This window comes from Sarcophilus harrisii, chromosome 1 (genome assembly GCF_902635505.1).
Source record: "Sarcophilus harrisii chromosome 1, mSarHar1.11, whole genome shotgun sequence".
NCBI lineage: Eukaryota > Metazoa > Chordata > Mammalia > Dasyuromorphia > Dasyuridae > Sarcophilus > Sarcophilus harrisii.
The window spans coordinates 348,868,339-348,893,120 of NC_045426.1; the positions used below are offsets into that span (position 1 = coordinate 348,868,339).

The 24,782-nt window shown below is 37.1% G+C and overlaps 1 protein-coding gene and 1 long non-coding RNA gene across 8 annotated transcripts in view; one reads left to right on the forward strand and one right to left on the reverse strand.

Moving 5' to 3' along the window:
* The window catches only part of PDZD2 (PDZ domain containing 2), a 348,056-nt gene that overhangs the window by 259,016 nt on the left and 64,258 nt on the right, over positions 1 to 24,782 (forward strand). For all 6 annotated transcript variants that reach the window (XM_031945886.1, XM_031945887.1, XM_031945889.1 and 3 more), the window contains 4 exons: positions 4,673 to 4,784; positions 15,738 to 15,886; positions 22,165 to 22,284; positions 23,156 to 23,270. In XM_031945886.1, coding sequence (XP_031801746.1) covers positions 4,673 to 4,784; positions 15,738 to 15,886; positions 22,165 to 22,284; positions 23,156 to 23,270 — 496 coding nt within the window. The remainder of the gene's footprint in view (positions 1 to 4,672; positions 4,785 to 15,737; positions 15,887 to 22,164; positions 22,285 to 23,155; positions 23,271 to 24,782) is intronic.
* LOC116420500 overlaps positions 2,107 to 24,782 on the reverse strand; it is a 40,670-nt gene continuing 17,994 nt past the window's right edge. The window contains exons 3-5 of one of the 2 annotated variants that reach the window (XR_004230836.1): positions 19,409 to 19,553; positions 5,703 to 5,764; positions 2,107 to 4,470 (exon numbers count right to left, since the gene is read on the reverse strand). This is a non-coding gene — a long non-coding RNA (uncharacterized LOC116420500). Of the gene's footprint in view, positions 4,471 to 5,702; positions 5,765 to 15,779; positions 15,870 to 19,408; positions 19,554 to 24,782 lie in introns of those variants that run through there. The other variant, XR_004230837.1, reaches the window with a different exon arrangement.

Genomic DNA, 24,782 nt, shown 5'->3' on the forward strand with positions numbered 1-24,782 from the left:
TTGAACTCCTATCTTCCTGACTCCAGCCCCTGGTGCTCCAAGCATTGCGCTACTTTGTGACTTTTGATAGAAAGTGGCACCTAAGCTGAATGTTGAAGGAATTTATGAATTCTGAGGTACTGAGTTGAAGAGGCAGAGTCTTCTTAGTATGATTGACAACCTGTGAAAAGGCAGGAAGGTAAGAGAAGGATGTCAGCAGAACAAGACAAGAAACAGGCCAGTTTGATTGTGATAAATGGTTCAGGAAGGTGAGGATTACCTGCTGAGTGACCTTGGGCAAGACATTCTCTCTGAGCCTAAGGTTTCTCTAAAATGAGAATACTAATAGGTATTTTGACTTTTAGAGTGATTCAGTGACTAGAGCACCATCCTTGGAGTCCAGAAAACCCTAGCATCAGGATATGATGATAGTCTCTGATTGATAATGACAGTATGATCTTTTACCTCTCAGGGCCTCCAACAAAAGCCTATCAATTATAGAAGAGGTGCAAATCTGCATTGACAGAGAGAATTTCCTGAGTAAAAGTTCCTAATACCAAGGAGGTCTCAGATTTGTTTGGATTTTGGACAAGTTCTATGATTCCAAATACTTGCATCAAATACTGTGAAGCATTTATTAAATGCCTACTCTATGCTAAAGATAGTAATAGACTCTGATAACGAGGGAGAGGGAAGAGGAAAGGGAAAGGAAAATGGAGAGGAAGAAATGGGAGGGGGTGGGGGAGGGAGGGAGAGAGAGAGAGAGAAAGAGAAAGAGAAGGAGGAGGAAGGGGGAGGGAGGAGAGTTGTGGTCTTGAATGTATATGATATGTATGTGATAAGAGTCTATTATTGTGTTTAGCATAGAGCAAGCACTTAATAAATGCTCTTGATTTTAAATGCTTAAACAGAAGAATATATCTATCTTTTCCTGCAGGCAATAGGGAGCCACTGAAGATTTTTGTGAAAAGGGATGTGTGTGTGTGTGTGTGTGTGTGAATGACAGCTCTAGATCTAGGAAAATTATTTGGGAACCTTTGGATCCAATTATTTTGTTGGAGAATAGATGGAAAAGGAGAGAGGTTGGAAGTAAGGATGCCAATTGAGAGACTATTCAGGTAATCCAGAGGAAAGGTAATAAGGACCTGGATAGTATTGTGTCTATGTAAGTGAAGGAAAAGAAACCAATATCAGAAACTGAAAAGACTACTCATTCTTTTGTACATCTGAATAAGCAATAGCCTGGCTCCAGCTCCTCCTCAAATTTCTTTCATTAAATATTTTGCTTCCAAGGAGTTCTGTAGCTCTCTCAAGGTTTGTCTTAGATACAAACCAAAGATGGCTACTTGGAGCAGACTTCATTTCTGTCTGTTTGTAGTTTTATATTATAATGCTATTGTAACAAAGCCCCAATTATCAATCCTCACTTACAGATGAGGAAACAGCCTTGGAGGTTAAATAACTTGTCCAAGATTACTTAACGAGTACAAAGCTTAAGCTCTATCCCAACACAGTCATAGAGTAGAGAGAGTGATGAACTTAAAGTGTCCAAATACCTTTAGAGCAGGTCTGAATCTTGTTCCTACCAAAGGCTGTGTCACTGCTCTCATATCACTTTAGCCCTCCCAGAGCCTTGTTTTTTTCGTTTATCACATGGCAGAATGATGTTTATATTACCCGTCTCACAAATAATGTGAGGAAAGTGCTTAGCACTTACTATAACACTATGAGCTATTATTGTTGTTGTCATTATTATTATTATTATTATTACCATCCTGATTGTTCCAGGTTCAGTTATTGCTATATTATGCTATGTTAATTCTAAATGATTAAACTTATATTTGCTTATATAATGTTATATAGTTTTATAAAATGTTTTCATATGTATTATATGCGTATACATGTGTATATATAAATACATGTGTATAGTATATATACTTCTATATACAAACATTATACGTATGCATTTATGTGTGTAAGTATGGTTTTGTTATATATACATGTCATGTGTATGCATTTAAATCTATGTGTATATAAATATGTATATTTATAGTCTCTGTGTGTATATATATGAGTACGTGTGTGTGTCAGACACACTCACACAATTTAAACTTTTTTGGCTAGGTCTCTCTATCTCACCAAGACTAGAAGTACAACTGCCACTAAATGGCCCAATCTTTGGCACCAAAGCTTTGATTCATTCTATTTCTTTGAGCTAGTTCATTCTCACTTAAAACATATGAATCCCTCATTTAAAAATGAGGAAACAGCCTCGGAGATTAAATAACTTGGCCAAGATCACACAACTAATACAATACTGATACCCTAACCCAAAATGGTATCGAGATAGAGACAGTGTTGGGCTTAGGGTCCAATAACCCTTGTATTTTGTAACCTTTTCTCCCTGCTCTCCTGAGCTCAAGTGGTCCGTCAGTATCAGTTTCCTGATGGGAGGTATCATAAGCATGTGTCACCACAGTTGGGTCTTGAGACAATTATGTGGAGTAGGCAGGGTAGGTACTTTGATGCCTGCTTTACATATGAAAAAAGGCAGGTACTGGGAAATGAAATGACTTTTTAAGAATGTCCTAAAGTGAGATAGCATGGTATAATGAAAAGCACAATGGACAAAGTAAACATCAGAAACCAAGGTTTCATCCTGGATTTGCCACTTATTAGCTGAATCTTAAAGGAACTATTGGTATATGCTGGTGAAACTCCACTTTGCAATTCTCCATTGTCTTTTTAGAGTCTGAATTTTATGATTTTTCTGGTTAGTCTAAATGTATTCCTTGGTTCAGCAGTTTCATTTGTTGTTTGTAATTGTGCTCAGATGATTGTAAAAATATATTTCCTCCTTCCACTCTTCCACCAGTATCATTTTAAAATCCTTGAGGACGAAGAGACATCTACTGTTGTAATATCATTTTTGTTTTTCTATTACATCTATGATTCCATTCTAGACCACGACATGCTGCCTTTTTGTTCCAGTTTGGAAAAGAGGCAATGGGGAGTGGGAGGAGTGAAGATCACACACAGGCCAGGGATGGGTAGGAATGCTAATTGTCTAGGACTTCCCCAGAGGATAATCTTCCACCCATTTAATAGGTACCAATTATTACAATTGAGGTAATAACTTGCATATTCTGAACTACCTTCCCTGTAGGTTTGTATTGTGTGTCATGGCACCAGAAAAACAAGAAAACACTAGGAACTTAATTTGGTCTCTAATAATTACTATGTATAGTCTGGAGGCGGGATCTTTATGGAACATCATTAAGCCAAACAAAATCACTTGGGGTTTGTGTTTGGATCATTTTTATTTGCAAGTCTCCTCTGAAATCCTCCAGATCCTTCCTTACTTCCTAGAATATCCAGAACACAAAATTTACCAATCCCTCAACAATTAGAAGAATATATTCAACAAGCCTAGTCCTAAGAATCTCTTTTCTAGTGAAATGGACAAGTTCTAACCTCTCTCTTGACCCTCCATCTTCATCTTAGCCAGTCTATTTCCCAACATTTTCAAATTTTAGCTTTTTTTCAAAAATTATTGATAAATAATCTAACCAAATATAGAATGAACCACTAAGTAAAATCATGAAATTTAAAGCATCAGATCTTTGGTTCAAATAGTATTTTTTTTTTTTTTTTTTTGCAAACACAAAATTGAAATATATTTGCTCTTTTTCCTTCTCTCTATTTACAAAGATCCAATCCTCAGCATTGTTTTCTCTTAGTTTTTTTTTAAATTTTCTAATTTTGCTGAGCTCATTTCCCATTCCTTCAGTAGGGCTTTCCATATTACTTGGAAGTCTTCATAGTAGTGATTCTATAGGCCATGATATTGCAATAGATGAGTATATCATAATGTACTCAGTCACTTCTCAATTGGATCGAATGTTTTTGTCATTATATTCTCTCTGCCAATGTAAAACAATGTAGCATAACTGGAAAAAATAAAAAGAGGTATAAGATATCAGCATTTTCTTACTATTCATCACTCCTTTCAGGATTGTTAGGAATATAGGATTCTAAGCCCATCTTTAAAATAATTTGACACATGATCTTGGGCAACTCCATTTCCGAACTGAATGAAAGGATTGACTAGATGGTGTTTAAGTCCAGTTTTGAAATCTCTGGTTCTTGTTGGGGTACAGAAGGAAAGAGTATCTGATTTGGAATCTGAGGGCATTGGCTCAAATGTTGTGCCTTAGGGGGCCTTTTGGGAGCATCTGCTCCTTTATGTATAAAATGAGGGGGTTGGACTCAGGATCCAGAAGGTTCCTTCCAACTTGAGATTCCAAGATTATATGATCTGATGATGTAGAATCTCCATGGAAATCAGGACAAATTGACTCCAACACACTCAGGTGAGGAAGTTCCCTCTGCCGATGTAAACCAGCAGCTGCATGAAGCTTCTAGATTGGGGCACACCAAGAGGGCAGATTCTCACTGCCCTTTCTTCCTGAGTCTTGATAGAAAAACCTCCTAAAGGGAAGTAAAAGGATCACAGGTGAGCTCGTTGTGTCTCTGCACTCTATGAGGCTCTTTCTCCCATGGCACCCAGGTCATGGTTCAGATAATTTCTTGGGCAATGGCTCTCTCCATAGAAAACAAGGAGCACTCACTAGTGGGCCTCTTCTCCAATGACCTTAGCCTAATGCTGCAATCTCTGTCTTATTTTTTTCAGATGATTGATGTTGATAAGTCCCAAGACCCCAGTTGTCTTGAAGGATCCCAGGGAAACTGCAAGAGCCCCACTATGGGAAGCTGCATGATGAAGTGCCGGAGCCGTTCCCAAGGTGAGTCCTCTTAGATGGACAGTATAGTCCTTCCCAGGAAAGGGAACTTGAGGGTACAGTATGGCCAGAATCCAGCCCAAGAGGTGGATGGATGAACCAATTAAGGAGGGTTAGCTATTTCATTCCATGGATCCTTTAAATAGTTTAGTTTGGAAGGAGACTGGCAATGGCACAATGTTTGCATTGAGCTGGGATTCCCAGACTGGAACTTTTTATTGGCAGCATAATGAGGTGGAAGCCAATGTCTCTGTTTGCTTTAGCCTAATCTTAAATTTCCTGCATACTGAGTTCAGTTTATTTCCACAGGGTTTTTTAGAAGGTGATCACAAAAATTCAGTAGAGTATTCATGGTGGCCTGTTTCCCCAGCAAATATGAATAAGCACAGATACCCTTACTCCAAAAAAACAAAGAGGAAAAGAAGAATTTTTTTTCCATCACCAAGCTTCATTTGCTCTACATCTCAAATAATCAGGAGTAGAAACAAGATGGAGTTACAAATCTCAGGCCAAATAGTTTTCTACCTTCCCAATATCACTGGCAAATTCTTAAATTGTCAGCAAGTGTGAGCTTTTACAGAGAGTCAAGATTATTCCCCAGAGGGAATATTTAATACCACTATGATTAAGTCAAGTACTTTCTTAAATGCATTTGTATACTGAATAGCATCCTCATCTGCTCCATGGACTTAAGTCCCTCCCCTGTTGGACTATTCTGACACTCACCCAATTGCTTTTTTTTTTTTCATTTGAGATGATATTTAAGAAGTTGGATAGATCTGCACTATGATTTTTTTGGGAGGGGTGAGAGAGTAGGTGCAGGGGAGTAAGCTTCTACAACAACATAGAGGACATATAAGACAAGTACAGAATGATATTGAGGTTAGAAAATGGAATTTTAGGAAAAAAAATAGTGCTTACCTTTTCAATTTAAGACATGAAAGCATCAAACATGTAGTATCTCACTGGACCATCAAAATAGCCTGTGAGAATAAATACTGCTAAGATTTCAGGTTCACAGGTAAGAAAATCAACTTTGGTCACACTGAAGTATCAAAAGCAGGATTTGATGGGGTCTTCTTGACTCTGGGTTTAATACTCTAGCTAGTGGTGCCTTATTGTCTCTGCTAAAGAAATGGGTAATGTAACTGCTGGCTTTCTAAGGTTATATGACACCCCCTCCCCAGTTTGTTGTGTCTTTTCTCTATACCGTCTCTTCTTTTTCTTACTCCTGAAACCACCACCTTAATTCAGGCCCTCATTGCCTCTCAACTGGACTAATATAATAACTTTCTAATTATCTCCTTGTATTAAGTCTTTTCCACTCCAATCCATCCTCTGCATAGATGCAAAAGTGATTATCCAGTGTAGATCTGACCACATTAATCTCCAATCACTAAACTTCATTGGCTCCCTTTTACTTCCAGGATCAAAGATAAATTCTCTTTTTTGGCAATATACATGAGAGAGAGGGAGAGGGAGGAGAGGGAGAAGGAGAGAGAGAGGGAAGGAAGGAGAGAAGGAGGAAGAGAAAGAGAGAGAGACAAGGAGGAAGAGAGAGGGAGAGGGAAGGGAGAAGGACGGAAGGAAGTAAAGGGGGGAAGGGAGAGGGAGAGGTAGATAAAATTATGTATAATTTCACCTTCATCTGAGACTACATTTTTATGATGAACTCAATGCAGATGAACATAATCATGCCAGAACTGTTTGGACTACCTTTTCACAGCCTAAACTCTGTGTGTTTTTCTAGTCTCTAACACATTACTTATTCTGTGGTCTCGCCGTCCTGGGCTCACTTGTCCTTTGCATGAATGCTTTGAGAGACTTCCCTCGTGCCTGGTGCTCCCTTTGAACATCTCTGTCACTTAGAATCCCTGGCTTCCTGTCTTCTCTAGGAGGCCAGTATCCCAGTGCCCCAAATTTCTGATGCTTGCCCTCTAACATTACCTTCCATCTGTTCCATATTTACATTGAATGTACTAATTTATGTTTCTGTTGTCTCCACCAATAAAAACCTTTAGGGGAGGGACTATTTTTGCTTTTCTCCTGTTTTCCCAGAAAATGCATGGTTATCGTGTAGTCTGGCCTATATTAAATGCTTAATAAATGCTCCCTGGTTGATTAATGTTACCACAGGAATAGTGACCAATTTACTTTCCTTGAATGACTTCAAAACCAAGTTGTTATTCCTGTCTTAGCCTGCAGTACTCCTCAACTGCTGGGGTCTCCTTACTCTAAAATATCCTATCCCTCTTTTACTCACTATGAAATAACCCTCCACAAGGTCCACTCCACTTCTCCTATTGTTGAGTTCCTCCTGGAGGAAGACCAAGGAAGGGGCCAAGCCAACCTACTTTCATTCCCTTCCAGACCCTATTCCTGACCAGCTCCATTTCAGAATCATGCTATACCTTGTTTTGTGTGTTGTGTTGTATCAAGCTCCTTCTAGACTTTTTTTTTATTCTTTTTGTACTCAGTTGTTTCCTTGGGTGCTTGTTGATCCTCATTCAGTTGTAAACTAACCAATTGAGTCTATAGTATCATGTTGTTCAGTCGTGTTTGACTCTTTGTAAAAGAAAACCCAATTGGATTTTCTTGGCAAAGAGACTGGAGTAGTTAGCCATTTGTTTATTCAGCTCATTTTATAGATGGGGAACAGAGGCCAAAAGGGTTAAGTGATTTTCCAAGAGTCACAAAGCTAGTACCTGGGTCTTGATTTGAACTCATAAAGGTGAGTCTTCCTGACTCCAGACCTGGCATTCTATATACTGCATTATCTAACTGCCCTCAATGTTGTATCATGGAAGCCAAAAACAAATTGATGAAAACATGGGCTGAATGAAAAAAAGCAATGATCAGGATCAGGGAAGTCCCACTTTGCCTTGGATTGATCAGATCACATCCAGAGGATTCTTTTTCTTTTTCTTTTTTTCCTCCTCTTCTGGTTGCCAGATTTTAGGAAGGGTATTGTCAAGATGGAGAGCCTATACAAAAAGACAACTAGTATGAGAGGGTGAGGGACCTCAAGATTGAGCCATTTGATGATCAATTAATGGAACTTAAAATGTTTAATTTTGAGAAGACCAAGTTTCAAAGTGTGGCAACATCTTTGATTCCTTGCTCTCTCCTACAACCAGTCAGATGCCAATTTTTCCCAATTCCACCTCTACCTTATTTTTCTGTTCCATTTCTCATAACGGGGCCTCCATTTCCTCTTGTACTAATTAGCAGTATTCCTAACTTTATTTTTATCCTTGGGAATCTATCTTCAACATGGCTGCCAAAGTGAGATTCTGAGCACATCGGTCACTATTGTCTCTCAAGAGGCTCCTCTGTCTCACTATTGCCTCAGTTTAAAATACAAATGACTAATGCCAGTTTGGAGAAATTCTTCACACAGGTAACTCTCTCAGGTAATTCACTTTTCCATCAGAACCTCTATTTGGTAAGCATCACCAGGAATCAGCTAGTCGATCTCATCCCACGCAAACTGATTCAATTATTAATAATCAGCATCTTCTCTGCTCTCTCCTGGGCTTCTCCCCTCTGAAGGCTGAAACAATAACATTCCTCTCAAACCTTTTCTTTACAGAAGGCTCTGATCTCACTGAATTTTTCAATTAACAATCCATTTTCCATTAGCATCTTGGCTTGATTTTGTCCTACTGTCCAGATACCCTTGGCTGGTCTCCCAAGCCCTTCTTCACTCACCCTATTTTTCTGCTTTTCTTTGTGCATTCTGTAGCCGATGGCAAACTCCTTAAGGACAGGAGCTTTTTGTCTTTTTCTTATAACCTCATCACTCAGCATAATGTACCAGGTACATAGTAGGCAATGCATAAGTATTTATTGAATTGAATTGCAGTTTTTAGGCCTTTATAATCTAGTTCCAGTCTACCTTCACAAGCTTTTTACATATTGGTTCTCCTAAAACAATCTCTGTTCAGTCAAACTTGCCTGACAGATCGTGGTATGTGACAATTCATCTTCTGCTCTATGCCTTATTCTGGAATGTGCTCCTACCTTGTGTCTCTTTAGAATGTCTTGTTTCCCTTAAAGCTTAACTCAAGAGGAGATTATGAAAAGTATCTTAGAATGGATGTTTGTGTTATAGTGGGGATTGTTTTTTGGATTAGAGTTGGATCTCCAGTGAGATCCCCAACATTCCATATTTATTTCTCTTGTTATCTTGGAATAGTTTCTCTCTTGTACTCAACAAGATTATTGAATGATGGTAATCATCTCCTCCCATCTTTACACCATAATATTTTCTTTAATTTAATTGTCATTTATTGTGGATGACACAATTAATTAAAAATGATTGTGAAAACTCTTATGGGAAAGCATTGTACTAAGTGCTTCTGGGAGACATTAAAATGTTTCTTTCCTTAATGAATTATAACCTAAATGAAGTGGGATAGCATAAATATAGATTATATGGAGAAATGGAGATATGATAAAGATGTGGATATAAATGTAGATAGGTATAGATTAAAATTTTCTATATATTTGTATAGAGAGATAAAAAGAGTTGTACTCATGTAAAATAAATGGTGATAGGCAGCAGAGAACAACAGCTTCAGAAGGAACTAATTTGAGTCCTGGATTTCCCACTTATGAGCTGTATGATCTTGCTTTACCCTTCTAAGTTGCTTTATCCTTCTAAATCCTAATTATTTCGTCTATGAAAAGCCTAATGGACTTTAATGTCCCCTCCAGTCTCAAATTTTATGAAATATTGCCACTAGGTTATGACCATCTTTGTCCAATTATTCAATTGTGGTTATGTTCTCATAATCCTCACGAATCCTGAATTTCTGTCTTTCTACGTAGAAAGGGAATCCTCACTAGATCCCTAAATCTTAGATTTGCAAGCTATTTTACAAACATAGATTTAGAGATGGAAGTGGGCCATCAAGCCTCATTTTACAAATGGGGAAACTGATAAAGATTAAGTGGCTTGGCTAGGGTCACACAGCAAGTGCCTAAACGGGAATTTGTATCTAGGGTGGATCTCTAAAATCATCTACTTATTAATATTTAGCTGAGACTTTTTTTTTATAAATCTCTTCAAAAAATGGTCTTGCAGTCTTTGCTTGAACACCTCTTTGGGAACGACCCTCTGCCTCTTGAGACAGGCTTTCCTACTTTGGAGATCTTACATTGGGACAGCTAGGTAGCTCAGTAAATAAAGTGCCAGGGCTGGAGTCAGGAAGACTCATCTTCCTAAGTCCAAATCTGATCTCAGACACTAGGTATGTGACCCTGGGCAAGACACTTAACCACTGATTGCCTTAATTTCTTTATCTATAAAATGAGCTGGGGAAGGAAAAGACAAATAAATTCAGTATCTTTGCTTGTAAAGAATTGGACACAATTGAAAAATGACTCTATGACAACAATAAAAATTTGTTAGAAAGTTCCTCCTTCCCTAGAACATAAATTGACCCTCTGCAACCTCCACCTATTCCTTCTGTTTCTTTCTTTGGATGTCAAATAGGAAAAGTCCAATCTCTTCTTTACACAACTGCCCTTGAAATATTTGTAGGCAACCGTAATTCTTCCCCTAAGTCTTCTAAGTTCATCACTCCTGGTTCCTTCACCTGATCCTCTTGTGGAATGTTCTCAAGGCCTTTCTCCAGCCTGTTAGCACTATTCTGGGTGTTGGACACACAATTACTAGTTATTCCCCTTACTAGTGCTCAGAACTGAACATAATATTCTAGATATGTTTTGACATTCCACATTACTGGTACTGGATGCTGTGCCTCTCTCCCTTCTTTAAGTAATGTCTCATTTTGGACTCCCATTTACCTTTTAAAGCAGAATTAAAATCACGCATTCTTTAAAGTATTGAAGATGGTGATGTTTTATTGTGTCAAATGAATGAGAGAAAGAATCAGCAAGTGCAATTAGAACTCAGAAGTGAGAGAAATCACTTTGAGCCCAGTTCTTGGGGAAGTAGAATTTGCATTAAGTTTGGAAGAATAGATGGGATTGGAATAGATGGAAAGAAGGGCTGAGGTATAACATTCCCCAAAGAAGAATGTTCTGAGGCAGAAAAGGGGAAGGGGTGGGTTCTTCCAGATTCAAGAAACATTGAACAGGCTAGTTTAGCTGGAATTAGTAGGTTCTTTGGTGAAAGGATCAGGATTTGAGAGTGGAAAGGAAGTTAAGGACTAGACTGGGAAGGATCTGAAGTGCAATGTAAAGGAATTTTTTTCCCTTAATCTACTATTATGAAAAAGGTATGGTTCTGAGTCATTTAAGTACAGGATCATCTACATTGAGCACTCTATCTGGTAATGCTTCTTATGAAATCATCTGAAATGCTTTCATAAGAAAATACAAAGGTGTTCTTCAGTTGGGAAATGGATAAAGAAATTGTGGGACATGAAAGTAATATACTAAAAGAAAAGATAAAGAATTAAGAGAAGCAAGGGAAGACATGAACTGATCCATAGAAAGACAAGTAGAGAAAGGTAAATATGATAACCACACAGTGACTTGAATGGAAATAGAACAATACAGTGAAACTGAGATTAGTCCTGAAAAACAGTTGTATAAAAATGAGTTTTCTTGTTTTCTTTGCAGGAAAAAAAAATGAGAAAGAAAGCAGATCAGGTATTTTCCTGTGGCTATAACTATATGTGTGTGTGAATTCTTAACCAAATAATGGATAGAGATGATCACAAAAGATAAAATGATTAATTAACTCTGATTACCAGAAATTAAAAAGAAAAACTTTTGTGCAAACAAAATCAACAACTAAGAGAAAGAGGGGAAAGATCCACAGCAGGAGAAGTTTTATGCCAAATATCTCTGATAAGGATCTGATAGCCAAAATATGTTTTTAAAAAAACTAAGAAAAACTTAATGGACTAAGAACTCTTTTCCTTTAAATAAGAAACTGAAGGATACCAACAAATAGTTTTTTTGAAGACTATTAACAACTGTGTGAAAAGAGAAATGCCATCAGTACCATTTAGATATTTCATCTCATATCCAAAAGATTAGCAAAGATGAGAAAAGACAGGGATTGTCATTGTTGAAACAGTTATAGTAAGGTACAGGAAGGCTCGTGAAGCTGAAAATTGTATCAGCCATTCTGTAAAGCATTTTGGAATTGTGTGTAGAAATTGAATAACTGTACATACTTTTTGTCACAGAATTCTCTCTGCTAGGTGACTGACTATATGCCAAAGAAGTAAATGACAAAAAAAGTTACCACATACATTAAATCATTCATTTTGTAGTGCAAAGAAGTAGAAACAAAGTATGGGGAATGACTGTAAATATATGATGGTACACTAATGTACTAGACCATTACAGTGTTATAAAAAACAATGAATTTGATCAATGCAGGGAAGGGAAGAGGAATAAGCATTTGTTAAGTGGCTATTGTATTCCAGGAATTGTATTAAGGACTTTATAAATATTATCTCATTTGATCCTCCACCTATGAGGTATGCTATTATTATTTTCATTTTATACTTTAGAAAACTGAGGAAGACTGAAGTTACTTAGCTAGAGTCACACAGATAGTATTTCCAGCCACATTCAAACCCACTACTTTCAGACTCTATACCCAGTAATCTATCCACTGTGCCATTTCACTCTCTAAATAGAAGCATGGGAAAATACAGAAACTGATGGCAAAGTGAAGAAAACAAAATAAGGAAAACACTCACACTATAGCAATGTTTATGGAAATAAGGACAAAACAATTGGAACTGAATATTGTGATATCATAATGCTAAGTTAGATTTAAACAAGAAATATTAGTGTCAACTCTCCCTCCCCTTCCTCTCCCTCCCTGCCCAGGTAGGGGACTGTGGATGTGAAGCATGGTTAGTTTTGTTTAACTGTATTCTTCCCTCTTTTAAAAATTTGTTTCAAGGAATAGCTCTCAGGATAAGGAAGAGTGAAGGAATATTCGGGAAATTTAGTTGATGTAAAAGACAAAATATCAATAATCACCTTTTTAAAAAAGTCATCAATGAAAAACATTAATAAAAATAACTAAAAAAGAAAAAGACACATAGCTATCAAATCAATAGAGAGTTGACTACTAGATGATAATTTCCTTTGGCCATGCTTATAAATAATGGTGAGGGAGAGGGATATATGTGGTCATTTGCCTTGCCTGAGGAAGCAGCCCTGCTAATGTGTAAGCCATGACACTTTGGAGAAAATATCACTAGATTAACTTGCTTTATTTAAATGAGATCCTAAAAAGTTGTAAACTTTGTAGCCATGTGTGTATTTGTGTGTGTATGTGTAAATCAGTCCAAGCTTAAATACAAAAGCACCTCACTTGTTAGTCATTTAGTCTTGTACTATGAATGGTATAACCCTAGTTTATATACGTGTGTGTGTGTGTGTGTGTGTGTAAGTAAAAGAATCCAAATATTAGGTTTCCAAGGTCATGGGCATAAGGAGAGCTGAAAACTGGGTATAATAGAAAGACAACAGATCAGGTTCTATTTCTAGTCTGGACTTTGCCTCTGTCTGCCTTACATTAAGTCACTCCACAGCTTTGTGCCTCAATTTTCTCATTATTACAATATGGGTGATAACATAACCACAACCTTTCTCACAAGGTTATAAGGTTCAGACAGGAAAATGAATGTAAAGCTACTTTTGAATATAAAACCCTGTATAAATGTCAGTTTTGATGATTATATATCTAAGGGTTTTTTTTGCTTCTCAGATTCTTATGATTAACTTTCTTAAAGAGAACATTTGTAGGGGTAGGCTGGGTATGTGTGTGTGTGTGTGTGTGTGTGTGTGTGTGTGTGTTTGTGTTTCAGGGATAGTAGTGAGACTGCCAAAGATTTTGGTGAGGTATCATCTTCTCAAACTGAAACTGTCTTTTACTCCATGGTCTGACTGGATTATGTCAGCAGTATTCAGAACAGGTAATTAGGTAAAATATTACCAGAACGCTATGCTTTTCCCTGAAAAGAAGGTTGTGTGACCCTTACAAATCCATTTTTTTTTCATCCTGGAATCATAGCTTAGAATCTGGAAAAGAGGGCCCTACCAGTCTATGCAAGAAAGAATTAACTAACTATGGGCAGAAATAGATCTGGTCGAAGCTTCTATGTTGATCATGGAATCAATGTGTGACATTGAGTGACATTGAGCTGCGTCTCCAGCATGGGAAATATAAGGATATGTCATCTTTAGAAAGAGGGTGCGAGAGGGAGAAAAGGATAATCTGAAACAGGGTTGCAAGGAGAAAAAACCATTGGGATCATCTACCTTACTATACCCTGTTGATAGGTCTGTATACATCATAGGATGTAGTCAAAATCAAACATCCTCAGCATGGGTTGGTATCTCCCTACAAATATTTGAAACTGAAAATTATGAACAGATTAGGGATTTTTTGGGACACCTGTGAATTGACAACAAATGCCTTTGCTCTTTCTTGTATATGTTTTGGTCCATATAGAAAAGCCAACATTTTACAGATACGGGTGCCAACATGAGAATGGGACAACAATGTTGACACACCATCTATTCTCAAGTTGACATTTCTATGTGCAAACTGCGCTTGACATAATACCTTGTACTTAGGAAATCCTTCATAAATACACTTCAATTGAAATGAAAACTAAAAAAAAAAAAAAAAAATACTTCTGAGACATTCAGGCATCAAAATCTTGGTCTGATAAGTTAGGCAGAGAAAAAAAAAGTTTTTGTCTTGAGTGAGTTTTTCTAAAATTGTGTTTATTTGAAATCAAAACCCATTATCAGATAGTTTTTAATATTTCTGAACTTAGGATACAATGACTCATCTGCAGATTATCATGCCTATCTGCAAATGAACCAATTTCATTATTTAAACTGTAAGATGTGTCTTTTGAATTCAATTTACAAGCCTTTGCCAAATTGTCAAATCTTTGAATATCATGATAAATATATCTATAGTCCTCTAACACCTAAAATTTTAAATTTTCTGAATCAGCATTTAGTCTTATTTAAATGCTACATGGTCTGAATGGATATTTAATTTAAATGTTTTAGATGGATTTCTTAAATTTGCGACTTTGCACATGGAAATTAAAAAACCTTTCCATTATTATATCTGCTCTTGACAGTGGGAATCCACTATTTAACATTTTAGTCCTAAAAGAAATAAAGTATCTATCTCTAGGAAATTTAAAGCCAGCTGCTAAATCCATCTGCTATGAACAGTCTTGCCGTTATTTATTGCATTATCAACAGCTGCTGTGTCATAACTGTCAGTTTGGAACAAATGTACACTTGGTCCTTGTCTAAAAATATTCTGTTTTATTCACTAAACCAACCAAGTTATTCTACAGATGTCTATAGAGAAGAGAGAATCCTCTAAAGCCTGGCATTAATGGCCACAAGACATGGAGAGCAGGTGGAGCTCTCTGTGGGTAATTGAGTGACAAACGAAGTACCTTGTTGTTTTCATAGTACTAAGCAACTGAGCCAATCTCAGCCTTATGATAACTGTGGTTACTTATGTCTACTTAAGATGTCTACTTAACTAATTGATGCCCATTTCTTGGAGGAGCAGTGGGTACCTAGTGGATAGAATACTGGCTGTAGAGTCAGGAAGACTACGGCTTGAACCATGGCTCAGACAGTTAATCATTATAGGACAAGTTATTTAACCTCTCTCAGCCTCAGTTTCCTTATATGTAAAAGAGGTACAACAAAAGCATCCTCCATGGAAAATTATTGAGAGGACCAAATGAGAACATGGGTGTAAAGTCCTGTGAAATCCTTAAAGCAAGGTCACTGAAAGAGCATAGTAGACAGAACACCAAGAATCGGGAGGATGAGTTCAAATTTGGTCTCAGATGCTTCCTGGCTGTATTTACTGGGCAAGTCACTTAACATGGATTGCCTCAAAAAAAAAAAAAAAAAAAAACTTTTTGTCATAATAAAAACATCTTTATTTTGTCTTTCTAGGAGGTGCGCCTCGTCTCGAATCTGTTGGAGAAGATGATGAGCTGACAGTAGAAAATGGTGATTCCAATGTGGAGATATTGGAGAAATTATCTCGAAGTGCCCGGAAACATTCCCTTCCACAGCAGCTTGACTCTGTTGGGGCAAGACAGGTCAGTCTGCTGCTCCTTCTCCCCTAACCTCCAGTGCAGTACCTCAGTCCCCTGATCAGGCCAAGGAAAGATCTTAATTCCTCTTAATTTTTCTGCATTTGCCTGCAAGGGGTTGCCTTTTATCATCTCCATAAAACAGGGACTCATTTATCTTTTTGAGGAGAAACAGGCTCTTGTACTATTATAATTTTTTCACGCAGAAGAGATAAAAATAATGGATGACATACCAAGATCTATATGATCTGATGCAGAGTGAAGTAAACTGAGCCAAGAAAACAGTATACAAAATGACTACAATAATGGAAAGAACAATGACATAGTAAAATATCAAAAGAAAATATGACAAAAGGTAGCTAGGTAGCACAGTGGATAAAGCATCAGTCCTGAAGTCAGGAGGATCTGTGTTCAAACTGAACCTCAGACATTTAACTAATTGTTGTGACCCTGGGTAAGTCACTTAACTCCAACTACCTTCAAAAAAAACCCTCCAAAACAAAAATGTAAATAAAAACCAAGTTAAGATCAAACAAAATTTGAATGGAAAAATATAAGGAAGTTTCCCCAATCCACCCCTTCATGGGTGTTATACAATGCCCTTGATTTCAGACTTTCAATGTAACAATCAGTTGTGCTGACATTTTCTTCTCTTAAAAATATTCTTTGTGTTATGAGATGGCTTTCTAGGAGGGAGAAGAGAGAGATACATGAGACAATAACGGTGATGTAAGAAACAGAAAAGATCAATAACAACTTTTTTTAAGCTAATTGGTAAGATGCAGTTGTATTTTGACATTCAGGATTCTCTCCAACCCATGACATCATAGAATACTCCTTGCTGGTTCTAGTACATTCCTTGGTTGTTAGCACCTCTGGAATGGTTTTCCTGTCCACCTTCTGATTACTGAGTACTATTCAGCCTTTTAAGCCCAATTAAAAAGTTGCCTCCTCCAGGAAGTTTTCTCTGATCTTTCTACAAGGCAGAAACCTACTTCTTCTAGGGCAGTACAATTGTTGGCTCTTCTCTAATGTTCTTATGTATCATTTTGCATCCCAATTATCTGTGTATCATGGGGCAGCTAGGTGATCCACCAGATAGGGTGCCAGGCTTGAAGGTGAGAAGACTCATCTTTGCAAATTCAATTCTGGCCTCAGACACTTACTAGCTGGGTGATCCTGGCAAGTCACTTCACTCCTTGGTCCCAGTTTCCTCATCTATAAAATGAGCTGGCAAACCATTCCAGTATCTGCCAAGAAAATTCCAAAAGGTGTCACAGAGAGACAAGACTAAATGACAAAAATGTGTGTGTGTGTGTGTGTGTGTGTGTGTGAGAGAGAGAGAGAGAGAGAGAGAGATATCCCTTTCCTACAGCAGGAGCCCAAGGAGGGCAGACTGCACCTTCCCTAATTTTTGCTTCAATTCCAGTACCTAGCACAGTGTTATACATTTAAGCATTTAATAAATTCTTGTTGAATTGAATTGAATAAAAATGCCTTGCTTTTCTGAGGCACTGGAGGTAACAGAATGATGACAGGGTAGATGGATAAAGTCTCAGGTCAGGCTGGAAGGCATTCAGCAGTGCTATTTTCCATCAGGACTGTGGCTCAGAAGAAGGGTTCCTATTTGGAACCCAATTTCTTGATTTGCTTTCCTATGGGGTGTCTTGTATCTGAGAACTGACTTTGAGACAGCAGAGTTCACAGTAATATTTTATAGTGGTATTTAAGTTGTGGTCAGTCTGCCTATCATTTATTTACTTCAGCCATCCAAACAGTAGCATAGTCTCTTTGGATGTGTGAGACTGTTTTATAAGAATATTGTGGAATCAGGCCATCCTCAGCAACGAGGATCATTTCTAATGAAGCAGTAATGAACTGAACTAGCTATGCCCAGAAAAATAACTCTGGGAGATGACTAAAAACCATTACATTAAATTCCCAATCCCTATATTTATGCACACATGCATTTTTGATTTCCTTCACAAGCTAATTGTACAATAATTCAGAGTCTGATTCTTTTTGTACAGCAAAATAATGTTTTGGTCATGTATACTTATTGTGTATCTAAGTTATATTTTAATATATTTAACATCTACTGGTCATCCTGCCATCTAGGGGAGGGGGTGGGGGGGGGGTAAAAGGTGAAAAATTGGAACAAGAGGTTTGGCAATTGTTAATGCTGTAAAGTTACCCATGTATATATCCTGTAAATAAAAGGCTATTAAATAAAAAAAAAAAAAAAAAAGAATATTGTGGAAGAGAAGAAGCTTCAAATAATGTATGTATAGTATTTTGAAAATTTTAAAGCACTATATAAAAGTCAGTGATAGTGGTGGTAGGTTGGTAGAGAGAAGGGGAAACATATTAAGTCATTTCACCATCAAATAGCATTTTGGTGTGTAATCTCTGATGAAATATCACCCCAGTGAGAGAGTCACTGTCCACAGAGAAGCGAAAAGGAGAATAGTGACTTAAACATCCTCCACTATAGAAGTTGTTAATCTGGAATCCACAATCTCCCAAGAGAATTGTAGACAGGTCTCAAGGAGTCCATGAAATTGGTTGGGAAAAAAATAACATGTCTCTTTATTTTGACTAATGTATAATTGAAAGTTAGCATTGTCTGCAACTGGAAATATAACATGATGCACAGATTCACTGAGACAAAAAATATTAAGAACCTGTGGATCTAGGCAACAGATATTTATGCATTACTCTGTGCTTAAGGTCTGGGGATACCAGTACAAGCAAGAAGAAAGATAGTCCCTGTCCTCAAGGAATTTGTATTTTATTAATTTAATATTTTATTTTTTCTAAGTACATTTAAAAAATAATTTTTAATGTTTTTTTAAAGTTTTTGACTTCCAAATTCTCTCCCTCATAAGACATTATGAAGCAGTGAAGGGAAAAACAAATTGAAAAAAGGCTTAAAAAGAGACCCAGCTAAACAACAAGGGCATTAAAAAAGGAAACCAAAAGGAGGATGTCAAACAGATGAAAGGTGGAAAAGAATTGTAAAGATTAAAAAAAAATACTTGTCATCAAAAGTGATATAAAGCTATCAGATCTAAATTCTTACTATCAAGGTCCAAAATATTCTGCTTAAGGAAGCAGAAATGCATCAAAAAACAAAAAAAACAAAACAAAAAAAAAACAAAGATAATAAGCTATACTAGACCAAGAAGACTGCAAGGGGAGGTATATTAGAGACAATATTATTGAGGGTGTGAAGGGACTAATTCTCAATATAGCTGAAGGAGCAGAAGATACCAGTTTCATGGAGGGGAAATCCCAGAAATTACCAGAAAAAAAGATGACTGAGAAAACAATGTCCCATATGTATACTTTCCCATAGATGTAAAAAATTTTATGAGAATTACCTACTTTCAGATTAAGAGAATACAAGATGGGAAAAATAAGGAAGCAGCCAAGTTTTATCAAACTTCTGTTTACTTTAAAGTACATCATTATTATGAAACAATTGACTAAAAGATAAAAAAATGAATAAGAACCCACAATACTTACTTTTAGCTAATTTCTGTGGCAGCTACATGGTATAGCATATAGAGTGGTGAACCTGAAGTCGGGAAGCCTTGGGATTCTGACATGGATATTTATCTTTGAGATTTTGAACAAGGCATTTAACCTCTCTGTTCCTCAGTTTCTTCATCTGTAAAATGGAGATATTCATTAGGTACAAGGGTTGTTGTGAAGTTCAGTGAGACAAGACACAGAAAGCATTTTGCAAGCCTTAAAGTGCTATAAAAATGCCAGCTCTTTGTTGTTGCTGTTGTTTATAAAATGGCATTTGATTTCTTTTATTCCAAATGCTACCTTAAAGATCTCCCTACAACAAGTTGTTTCCGATGTACATGTCAAAAGTATATACAATTCTTCAAAAGCTAAACAATACAGAAACATTGTTTTGACTCTTTGATTGTTAGTATCAAGTAAAGCATAAAAGAGGGAGACATCAAGGTCCTAAACCACCATCATGGAGGTCATTTGGGAGATAATTCACATGGAAGATTCTTTTCAAATGGGGAGGTGTTCCAGATAGTACTTTTTTAGAGAGGGCAATGTGCTGATTGCTTCAGGTACTGAAACTTTGCAGGGCATACCTCCTAAGTGACATAATCACTCAAAAGATATGCAGAAGTGATGTAAATGATGTCATCAAAGAAATATGCAATTGACAAAGATAGGCCAGTCACATCAAAATCAAGGAATAATATCAATATTTCACGTTAGTTCCACTGATCTATCAGCAGTGTCAAACAATGCAAGGGAAGTCTCTAGGATGGAATCTCCATTTGGGAGGAAATGCTGGTAAGTCCCAGAAGATCAGCAGGCATTGATGTGTTGTTATATCATTGTATCAGGTCAGTATTGGAGAGGGAAGTGATCGAGTATAGTCAGAACAAAGTCATTTGTCAACCCAAGACAAGAATTATCAACTCTGTCCCATGATAGTCTTATGAAAGGCATACTAATTCATCCATCCCTTGCCTCTACCTCTTCCTCCTCTCTCACTGTCTTCCCCTCATCTCTCTCCCCCTCTCCCTGTCCTCCTCCCCCTTTTTCCTATTCTCTCTCCTTCCCTCTCCTTTCTCTCTCCCTCCCCCATCTCTGTCTATCTGTCTGTCTCTCTCTCCTTCCCTCTTCTCTCCCCCTCTTTCCCTCCCTCTCCCTCTCTTTCCCGTCTTCCCTCTCCCTCCCTCTCTGTCTGTCTCTCTCTGTGTCTCTGTCTCTCTCCCTCCCTCCCCTATCTCTGTCTCTCTCCCTCCCCCCCCATCTCTGTCTGTCTTTCTCTGTTCCCCCAACTCTCTCTCCTCTTCTCTTCTCTCTCTCTCTCTTTTTCTCTCTCTCACACACACACAGTTTTCTTGAGTTAAAGTCCAAGAGTCTAATATCACAAATTGCAAAAAGGGTATTATTTTAAGTAAGGCAGAATTCAAGAAATGTCACTGCCAAAAATCTCATTTCTGCCTTGGTAGGAAGAAAAACAAAATTTAAGGCGACAAGGAATACTCTGTGATCTCAGAATTCTCATATTAAATGAGAAGTGGCTTTTATTTTATTTTTTGCTTATGCTGGCATAAATGCAACTTCTGGGAAAATCTATAAATCATCAAGTTGTATGTACTATGTTATAAGACTTAAACTTTATGAAGAATAGCAGAGAACCAAACTGGATACATACTTTGAGATATAACTACCTAACTTCTTATTTATGTTGTAAATACCACATACTGCTCTCTGCCCATATTTTGTGGTTGAAAAAAGGGGAGGTCAGAATTTCAGTTGTATTATGTGAGAAGTAGAGAATATGGTTGGTATATATAGGAAAATATTTTCTTTTCTCTAGATGGATTAGAGATAATAGCTATCGCAGAGTCAGTAGGGTTTTTATATAACATGATTTCTCTGGGTGAATATGTGGTTTGTGCTTTTATATGAAACAAGGGTTGTGTGGTTAAATGTGAATGTGTGTAGTGGGTGATAGGATCTTGAAATGCTGAGACTTTCTAAGTATGGCTTTGACTTCCGCCTGGACCTGGGGGCTATGTGGGATGTTTGCCAAATGAGAACCAGATTATTCATGGTCATCCTGTATCCCAAAGGTCTTCAGGTTTACAGACCCTGGGCTTCAATCCAAGAGGGGAGGAGTAGGCTCCTGTGGCATTCTGCATACAGGACAGCAAAGCACAACATGCAAATGGAGTTTCCAAAAATAAATTACATGTGGACGACATATGCTGAAGATGGTAATCAATTGCAGCCATAGTGATCCAAAACAGCTCACTAGGCTCTTTTCTTCTAGTGAAAGTGAATAGGGATGTAAGTGTGAAAGTGTTGTTGTAGCCATCATGCTGGGATTAAAAACCTGGGTAATAGACTTCTTTGAGATGGCAAGATTTCATTGTTATGGAGATGCCCTATACTACATATTGCAAATCCTTGATGAATTGGCAGACCATCCCCAAGAGTTGCTGTGGCTCAAAAATTCATCATCCTGTGACCATACTGGCAATAAGTTCCTCCAATCTTGACTAAGCTATTACCCTAACAAAAGATTGTATAATTCATCTCTGGGTCCTTGCTGAAAGCTTCCCAGCTTGACATAGGACTTTCCAGAGCTTGCCTTCAACCCTTTGGCTTAACCATGGATGTACACCACAATGAGGTATCAGAGGAAAACTTTAATGGAAAGATAAGACAGTTTAGAAGTAAGATAAATAAATGAATTTCTGACTGTTGTTCAATATGTTTCTATTTAGGAATACCACATTGTGAAGAAATCAACTCGGTCCTTGAGCACTGCTCAGGTGGAATCCCCTTGGAGGCTAGCTCAGCCCTCCATTATCTCCAATATCGTGTTGATGAAAGGACAAGGCAAGGTAAGGGCTCTTTCAAGGGTGTTTTCATTTTACTGAGGCAATTTATTCAACCTTTGGCTATTATTTTTTTTATTTAAAAGAAAGACTAAGAAATAGGATTTAAAATGTGACTTTTATGCAGTTCTAAGTGTATCCTCTGCATATTCTTTTCTCTGAACTCAGGATAGAATGGATTCTTAGCATCTCTTTTCCTTTCCTTTTTCTGCCTCCCATCCCTTCAGAGGTAAATGGCCACCTGATCCAGGATATAAGATTGGGTGACAGAATGGAATGTCCATTTTTAAGTTTCTTGTGGTTTTCAGAAAGGGCCTATCACCTTAGAATAAATCCCCATTAAATCTTTGCAGTGAGTTTAATGATTTTCCATTATTACGGAATAAGTTATCAGGGCTCTTTAAATGCTTCATTCTTAATGTGAAGTGGAAAAGAAAAAAATACAATAATGAAATTAGTTATAGTACCACAGTACCAACGAAATGATGTTTCCCTATTCCTCAGAACTATTTTATGCCTGTAAAGGTAACATCTCAGCCATTTAGAAAGAAACCTGATCACAGGAAACTGGAAAAGAAAATCCTAGTCACATTTTGTCTCCAAGTGATTAGGATATTATATTTGCTGAACTTGGGAACCATGATCAAGTTAGCAGTGGTCTCTAGAAAGGGAAGTGTTGGTATGTTGAATTATTGTTGTCTTAATTTTGCCTGAAATTATCATTTTTTTTTTGATTTATTCTTTCTTTAGACCAAATTCTTTAGGATTCAATTTTTTGTCTTGTTGATTTCAGTGCTTTTTAAAAAACAATTCTTTATTCACTGTAATTTTTATTGTGTTATGGTCAGTAAAAGATCTGTGTTTTCTTTGGTTTCAGGGCCTTGGCTTCAGTATTGTGGGAGGTCAGGATTCAGCTAGGGGCCGGATGGGAATTTTTGTCAAGACAATTTTCCCAAATGGAGCTGCTGCTGCGGATGGAAGACTCAAAGAAGGTGAGAGACCATCTCCTGAAATAGAATGAAAAAAAAAGGCGTTGACTCAGTGTGAATCTGAGCCTGCCATGAAAAGGGACGATGGATCTGGTTCATATGAAATCCCTTCTTATCTTCTCCTTTAGGTACATGACCACTTGGAAAATCCCAGTGGATAAAAATCAACAAATTTGTTTTAATAGAAATGCAGTCACTTTTTTTAGTGTAGGAGCTCTTTTGTGGTTGAAGTTAATTGAGACAATTTGTTTAATAATGCATAAGAAATTATGAATATTATTCATAGATAATCTATGTGTCTTTCTTTGAGTCTGGATTAAGACTTAGCCCTTCATTTTATAAAGTCAAAATTAGCATCAAATGTTGGGACTTTTTAAAATAGCAGTTAGCACTACTCAGTCGCTGATTTTCCATGAACAGATTTCCTTTCCTATATTATTAAATCAGTATTTTCTAAGCTGTTTTCAGAAATGTTATGAATAGTTTTAAAACTGGCTTCAAAGACCATTTAAGTGTTGCTACTTTGAATTAGCTGGTTCTTGTCAGTAAAGAGACTTCTCAGTAGGAATGAATGGTAGAAATATGTGCTTCAATAGGAACAGACTTCATATTTCCAGGACAAATGATTATTTATTTATCTCTCTTAGAGGAAGGGTTAACTCCCTAGCAGAGTTTTATGTCGTTAGTTGTAGAACAATGTGAAACTGTCATGGAGCATTTCTATAATGGATTGCAAGCTTTCAGTTCTTGTGCTTGAAGATCATCTAGCTTATCAGGGAAAGGTAAAATGAATCTAAAATCAGCCTTTTGCTGAAAGGATCAATAACCCAGAGTAGTTTGGGTTGCCGGATCTTCTCAAATACTGCCTCCCACCATTTCTCATAATGCATTCTATTCTTAGTACATGTGTGACCTTGGGCAAGTCATTTTATTTTCCTGGAACTCACTTCCCTCAATTGTAGGATAAGGGGGCTGAACTATATGATCGGTAAGCTTGCATTTAGCTCTGGATGTACATAAGACCTAAATGGGCAAAGACAGAATAATAACAGATGTGTATGAATTCATATGTTTACATTTTCTACAAATTTCTCAGAAAGAACCACACAATATATTCACATGAAACAATTCAGGACAATGGTGTGCTCTTGTGTTAAGATGATGTAAAGTAGGGTTTTCTCCAAAAGCCCACAGATTTAGAAACCATCATAATCTTTAAACTCCTTCAGTTTAGTTCCTAGTTAGCAAGAATAATTAATTAAATAAGAAAATACTGTGGCTGTGTATTAGGTGAATTCTTTTCTATCTGCAACCCTGTTCTGTTCCTTGGAGGTAGTTTCCTCAGCAAGGGCCAGGTAATTTTCTTGGAACTTTCCCCACAAATGGTTTTGTAGCCCAAGAATAATGGCCTATCAGAATATTTTAAATTATGGCTATTAGAGTATGTGTGGCAAATCCTTCCTTACTGAAAATACTTTCCATTTTTCATTTGTTGTTCTTTTTTTGGACCATTTT